The sequence below is a fragment of the Tupaia chinensis genome, unplaced genomic scaffold (assembly GCF_000334495.1).
Source record: "Tupaia chinensis unplaced genomic scaffold, TupChi_1.0 Scaffold000605_1, whole genome shotgun sequence".
NCBI classification, from domain to species: domain Eukaryota; kingdom Metazoa; phylum Chordata; class Mammalia; order Scandentia; family Tupaiidae; genus Tupaia; species Tupaia belangeri.
In genome coordinates, this window is record NW_006160123.1 from 291,049 (window position 1) to 298,593 (window position 7,545).

The 7,545-nt window shown below is 43.6% G+C and overlaps 1 protein-coding gene across 4 annotated transcripts in view; it reads left to right on the forward strand.

The window, feature by feature from the left end:
- The first annotated feature begins 2,375 nt into the window (after positions 1–2,375).
- UBR1 (ubiquitin protein ligase E3 component n-recognin 1) overlaps positions 2,376–7,545 on the forward strand; it is a 162,010-nt gene continuing 156,840 nt past the window's right edge. For 3 of the 4 annotated variants that reach the window (XM_027775784.1, XM_027775785.1, XM_027775786.1), the window contains exon 1: positions 2,376–2,606. In XM_027775784.1, coding sequence (XP_027631585.1) covers positions 2,526–2,606 — 81 coding nt within the window. In that variant the 5' untranslated portion in view covers positions 2,376–2,525. The remainder of the gene's footprint in view (positions 2,607–7,545) is intronic. The other variant, XM_006158632.3, reaches the window with a different exon arrangement.

Sequence of the window (7,545 nt, forward strand, 5' to 3'; positions counted from 1 at the left end):
AGAGTGAGAGAGAGAGAGAGAAAATGAGAAAGCAAGCTACCAGGTCCTGGACTTGAACCATGGTCAGCCATGTGGGAGTCCAGCGCCCTTACCCACCATGACACCTGCCAGCCCTGGTGGCAGTTTTTAAATAACTTATGGACTAACAGGTGGCGTGGTGGTTAAGGTGCTGGACTCCCACATGGCTGACTGTGGTTTGAGTCCCAGTCTGGCAGCTTGAAAATCATGCTGGGCACCTGTGCCCAAAATCCAAGGAGGAGATTAGAGAAGGGGTTGTGGTGTGGCCATCCTCCTTGAGGGGATTTCTCACTTTCCCTCTCACTGTCTCTCTTTCTCTTCAGTAAGTACACATGCCTTATGGAAAACACACACACACACACACACACAAATTCCCTTAACTTACACTGAAATTTGAAGTTCATAAATTTTTCATGTTATATTCTTTTTTTTTTTTTTTGGAGATTATATTCTTTTTTTTTTTTTGGAGAGATTTTCACTGTAGGGCGCATGTGCTCGCCAGACAGACAGAGAGAGACACAGAGACAGAAAGCGAGAAATCACCCCCAAGGGGACATGGTCACGCCGCAATCCCTTCTCCATTCTCTCGGGATCCTGGGCACGCACGCACATGCGCCTGGCGTGAGTTCCAAGCCACCGGGTCCGGGACACCAACCGTGGTCGACTACGTGGGAGTCCAGCGACATAGCCATTACGCTAACTGCTGGTTCCCCATGTTATATTCTTTTTGAAATTCTTTTCAGCTATTTAGATATGTAAAAATCATTCTTAGCTTGAAGGCTATATAAAAACAGGCAGCAGGTGGCCCTGGGGCCATAATTTGCTGATCATTTTCTATGACAATTATTCTTTTCTTGAACAACTAATTTTCCTGCACTGATGAATTATCCTGGTTTTCTATTGGGTTGTCAGGAAAATCATGAAACATTTTTGCATAGAAAAAAGAAAAATATGTTGATTTCCCCAATGACCTAATATATGTTTGGTTTCCCAAGTTTTTCTGTTTCTTTTTTTTTTTTTTTTTAATTTTCTAGAGTGGGCAAGTGCTTGCTAGAGAGAGAGAGAGAGTAAGAGAGTGAGAGAGAGAAAGAGAGAGAGAGAGAGCAAGTGAAAGAGAGCACTCCCACGCCACAGTCCCTTCTGCATTCTCCTCTTGTGACTTTAGGCATGTATGCACATGTGTCCAGTGTGTTTCTCAAGCTGCTGAGTCTGGTACTAGCACTACAAAGCTGGCTGGGTGGAATCCATTGCCTTAACCACCATACCACCTGGCCCAAGTTTAATAAGACCCCAAGTTCTTATTAATTCAACATCAGAATCTTCAACAGTAGGGGCCAGCAGATGGCTAGCGGTTACATCGCTGGGCTCCCACATGGCCAGCTGCAGTTGGAGTCCTGGATCCCGATGGCTTCAAACTCATGGAGTGACTGGGACTTCATTTGGTCATGTGGGATCCAGCCTCCTTAACTACCATACCACTACCTGGCCCAAAAAACTACTTTTGGATGATTAATCTTATGCATAATTTCAAACAACAGAGATGACGCTAAAGTAGTTCTTAATCACCTTCTTTCAATCCCAGTTCTGACCTTTAAAGTCTTTATTAGTTTGCTGTCTCCCATTTAAAGTATACTCTTTCACATTTATTACAGGTAAGAATAAATAGTTTGGGCGGCCTGCAGGTGGCATTGTGGTTAAAGGTGCTGGATTCCCACATGGTTGACTACAGTTCATGTCCCAGCCCCTTCTCTGTCTCTGTCTGGTCAAATAGAAAATAATAATAATAATAAATGGAACTAAATAAAAATAATTTTTTAAAAGAATAGCTTGTGGCAACTTCTAAACCTCCCACTTAATTTACCTTCATCTTTTCACACAAATTAACCTTGATCAAGAACAACTCTGTATTTCATAATGCAGATGGAGCAAAGTTTATTCTGCTTCCTTCTACAAATGAATGACTAGGTTTCTGCCATTCTAATTTCTCTACCGCCTCGTCCCTCCCACCCCCTCATTAGGCTGGGGCTCGAGCTTTTTGTACAAGTGTGCAAGTGCTCATGGGCTAGACTCCCAAAAACGGAAAAGCTGTGATTATTGTGTGTTCCATTCTGTAGGCTCTGGGGAACCACTGCGGCTACTGGGGAAACAAAATACTCCCAGGCCAACAACCCGCCAGCCTGGACCGGCTCTTCCTTTCATATTTGCGCTGAATTTCTTTTTTTACCTCGTAAATGCAACAGCTCCCAACACCGAAACCTAAAACACAACAACTCAGCCACCGAGCACTAAGGCTAATAAATTAGAAGGGAGGGGAAAAGAAACCCCAGTCCCTTTAGGTAGTGACGCCTGCTTCCGGGAAGCGCACCGGAAGCCGCCCCTCGATTCTGCGTCAAACCCGACTTCAGGGGCCGTCGTAAAAGTGTCGCCCCTTGTCTCTCGGACCGGCCACAGGTTTCCGCTCGCCTCCGGCCGGGGGTCGAGAACTGCGGGCGTCAGTTTCCCTCAAGATGGCGGACGAGGAGGCAGGGGGAGTGGAGAGGATGGAAGTCAGCACCGAGTTGCCCCAGCCCTCTCAGCGACTGGCATCTGTAAGTCCTTGTAGGCAAGTTCTTCTAGTCTTCCTCCCCAGTCCCTCCTTATCGCGCTCTGGAGGATGCGGGGCTTCACCCCTTATGGCGGCTCTGGGGAGGGGGAGTCGTATGGATTGATCTGGAAGGAAGCCACCGAATAAAAAGTTAGCCGTCCCCCACATTCCTGCGAGCCGAGTCAGCGGCGTATGATGACTTTGGCATCTGTTGGTGTCGAGGAGCTCAGGTGCATGTGTCTGGAAGTAGAGAGCTGGTGTGATGTTAGGGGTTTCATGTGGGGGCTGAGGCGGGGTCGGAAAAAGCCATTTTCCGGCAGGCGCAGCGCTAACCCTTCGAGATGAGAGGAATCCAGGACGCAGCACCTGGTGTTGTATTGCATAGCTCGCTGGGGAGGACCTGACAGTGACAGTTGTCACTGTCAAGTCATCCCCAGATGTGGGGTAAAGGAATCGAAGTGCTCCATTATATTACAGCAAGTCGAAAACTCCAGGCCTAGTTTTCTGTGGAGAGACCCGTCACTGTCTGCTTTTTCAAGGTGAGGAAGGGACTCCTCGACATTTCTGGTCAGAGCAATGCCATTAATATCAGAATCTATACCTTGCTCCTATAGTTTCAAAGACTAGGAAGGGAGAGAGCAAATTTGAGTCAATAGTCTGGTTAAAGAGAGAAGGCTGCATGAGAATAAGGTAGGGGACAATGGCAGAGAATGTTCTGGATGCCCCTCAGGCATCTGCTGGGAAGATACATAGGAAAGGTTCATGTATCCATCACTGCATAATGTTTTTTAAGTTTGCTTAGGAGCGTATAGAAAAGTGTGGGTTATACACCTCTTTCTGAAGATTCTTCGGTTTATAGTTTTAATGAAAACATTCTGAAGTTATTTTAACCCTGTGGACACGTGAGTATTGTTTTATGAAAGAACAGTGAGCTATAAGAAGTGAGTCAACCCAGAGTCTGGAGAGACTGGGGAGGTAGAAAGCTGGTAGTGGAAGGAGTCAAAATAAGAATTTGGCTACTGACTAGATCAGTGTTTGCATTCTTCCTCCACCTCAGATAGCAGTTCAAATTCACTTCCTTGCTGGTAATGAAGGAGGAAGCAGCTGTTTGAGGAGGTAAAAAATAGGAAGATGGCCAAGTTTAGAAGCACCTGAAATGTCTTGTCTTAATGATTGTGCTTTTTACATGTTAGAAGGAGCTGAGAAACTGCTGCGGTCCAAGCAGTTTTGTATTGCTGAAGATGATATTTATTTAAAGCTTTGATACGTTAATTTCTCCCAGATGGCAGTGTAAGACCTCAACAGTCTGGAATTGGAGACAATAGCATAGGAATTGCACTAGAATTTATGGCAAACTTTACTCTTTACTTGAAGAAATATTAGATTTCTTTGGGCAAAGCTTTGGATTTTTCAAAATAGTAGGTACATAGTGTGATATATTTCCCAGGGAGTTCACAGTCTAGTGACACAAATAACACAAATGCCAAAAACATCTTAATTCAAGATAGTGATAAGTAGGTGGATGAAGACGGTGACTGTTTAGCCTCATAACCACTTTTTTGACTTAGACCTCTCTTGTTGAGGATCCCAGAGATCATCCTACCTTCCTCTTCTACTTTAAAACTACCATCTTTAATTTTATTTTGGAAATGAAGTAAGAGACTGGCTTTCCATTTTACTACTTTGTTGTTAAGCAAAACAAGCTCAGTTTTGTTTTTATTCCCTACCATTTGAATGATATTTGTTTTAAATCACCATTGGAGGCCAGGGAAAAGAAAAAGAATAAATATAGGACAGTTAGGAAGGTTTAAGAAATCTTACCAATTCCAAGGACCAGCAGATGGCATAATGGTTAAGTTGCTGGACTCCTACATAGTTGACTGCGGTTCAAGTCCCAGACCTAGCAGCTTAAAACTCAGGCTGGGTGCGCGTGTGTGCACCTAAAATCCCAAGAGGAGAATGGAGGAGAAGGGATTGCAGTGTGGCCACCACCACCCCCTCCCGGGGAGTGATTTCTCACTTTCTGTCTCTGGTGAGTGCATGCGACCTATAGCAAAAATCTGCCTCCAAAAAAAAAAAAAGAAGGAATCTTACCATCTTACCATTCCATGGTTCCATGGTATACCCAAGGTTATAGTTTCTGATTTTTCTTAAATCAGATTTCCTTTTTAGAATACAGGAGATTTTTGTTTCATATTGCTGTTGGTAAACATGAAGGCTGTCATTTTCCTAATATCATATAACATAATTAGAGTTAAATAGTAGACACGAATTATTGAACATTTATAAAATCTATTGCTTAAGAATCACCAGAAGAACTGATTCTGTAGATCTGCAATGAGATCCAAGAATCTTCATTTTCTTTGAAAAATAATTACTCAATTTTATTTTTTTTTATTATTTTGAATTTGACCAGGGAGAGAAGGAGAGAGGGAAAGTTTGAAAGCAAGCCTCTGGGTCCGGGACTTCAACCATGGTTAGCCATGTGGGAGCCCAGTGCCAAAACCACCACACTACCTGCCAGCCCCAGAATCTTCATTTTTCACAGGCAAGCCCTATTCTGTGGTGCTGGTCTGTGGGCCATATTTTGAGTAACATTTAGCTAGTCATTTGAAATTCAGCAGTATGGAATTGACAGTTGAGGTAGTGAGAATAGACACATACACATATACAGATAGGAGAAGGTGAATGAGAGAAAATGAGAATGGATAGACAAGATGATTGAATTTTAGGGGTAGAAGATGGAAGAAGGAACGAAGGCCCTGGAAATGGAACAGCTAAGCAGATTGGAGGTGAGAGCAGCACAGTGTCATAGGGTGTAATTTCAAGGAGAGGGTGGTTTATTGGGTCTGGGATGAGTAGTATCGAGTAGAATTGGTAATCCAAATGGTATGTGAGGTAGTCTACCAGGACCTCTGCCTTCTGTCTTTGGATTTTTTCCCCCATTAAGTCCAACTAGAGAATATCTCTTGGCATGGAACTAAGCTCTTTTCTTTTGCTTGTCTGTACCCTCTGTGTTGGTGATTTCTTCCAGTTCTCTGGCTTTAAGTAACATGGTATGTGATCATTTCTCACAAATGACATCTGGATCTCCAGTTTGGGACTTAGGCATTCGTTGGTGTGGTTGCCTCATAATGAAAGGAAGGACCAGGTTTTAGGGGAAAGGAGGAAGGCAGATTAGGAGCTATGTTATCCCTTTCTCAGATGATATCTTCATAATAGCTCTTGACACTGTCTCCACTTCACCTGTGTATTCCAAGCAAGCAACCATCTGTTGCCTGGGCAACTTCAGTGGCCCCTTAACTGGCCTCTGTACTTCCACTTTTGCCCTCTTTTATTCCTTCTTCACAGAGCAAGCAGAGTAATCTTTTAAAGACTAAATCAGATCATGCCACTCCTTTGCTTAAATCCTCAATGACTTCCCATTGTATTTAAAATAAAGTCTAAACTCATTATAAACCTTTTAAGACATTTCTTGCACAGGGACCAGCAGATGGCATAATGGTTATGTTGCTAGACTCTGACATAGTTGACTGTGGTTCAAGTCCTGGACCTGGCGGCTTATAATTCAGGCCAGGTGCGCATACCCAAAATCCTGAAAGGAGATTGGAGGAGAAAGGATTATGGCATGGCCATCCCCCCTGGGGGGTGATTGCTCTCTGTCTCTGTCTCTCTGGCGAGCATACACACCCTATAGCAAAATCTGTCTTAAAAAAAAAAAGGAGACAGGCCAAAAAGTTTAAAATTGAATAGGAACAGTTTTTAAAAATTAACATTATTGAGGTATAACTCACATACGATAAAAGGCACACTCATTTTAAGCATTTGACAAATAAGTTTTGGCAAATTTTTTTTTTTTTTTGGAGAGATTTTCACTGTAGGGCGCGTGCGCTCGCCAGACAGACAGACAGAGAGAGACATAGAGACAGAAAGCAAGAAATCACCCCCCAGGGGGGATGGTCACGCCGCAATCCCTTCTCCTCCATTCTCCTCTCTGGATCTTGGGCACACACGCACACGCGCCCGGCGTGAGTTTTAAGCCACTGGGTCCGGGACACGAACCGCGGTCGACTACGTGGGAGTCCAGCGACATAGCCATTACGCTAACTGCTGGTTCCCAAGTTTTGGCAAATTTTTGTACCTCTGTGACCACCACCAAACCAGGATATGGAACATTTCTATTTCTTCCCAAAGTTCTCTTGTGTCCAAGCATGGGAATTTTAAATTTAATATTGTTATGCTTGTGCAATAATTATTATCCAAGTCTAAAAAAATTATCCATAATTTCATACGTATAGGAGATCTCTAGGAGATAATATAATAGGTCCAGCCTTATACCATTAAGTGAGCCAGATCCCAAATGGCCAACCGTGGTTCGAAGCCAAGCCTTGGCAGCTTGAAAAACATGCTATTGCATGTGCGCATGTATACCTCAAATCCCAAAGGGATGGAGAAATGAAGTAGGGATTGTGGCAGGACCATACTCCATTGGGGTGTGCTTTTTTCCTCCCTCTCTCTTTGAGGGTTATCTGTGAAATAATTTATTTCTACAGTACATTTATTTAATTTTTCTATGAAAGAGAAAGACAGAGGGAAATAAAAAGAGAGAGTGATGGGGACCTCCCCCAACAGAGTCTTCACACTTTAATGGACTTTCAGTCTCAGGCAGCCCAAATTATGGGTATCCTTGTCCCCTGGTGTGCTCAGAGAGATCCCAGTACATAAACCCAGGACTTTTTTTCCAAGTAGGTCTATTTGTGTTATCACAGAACCATTGCCTGGTCCCTCTTTAAGCTTTTCTTTTTGTTGTAGTTAACAGAGACTTTTGCTATAGGGTGTGTGTGCTTGCCAGAGAGACAGACAGTGAGAAGTCACCGCCCCCCCCCAGGGGGGATGGCCATACCACAATTTCTTCTCTATTCTCCTCTTGGGATTTTGGGCAT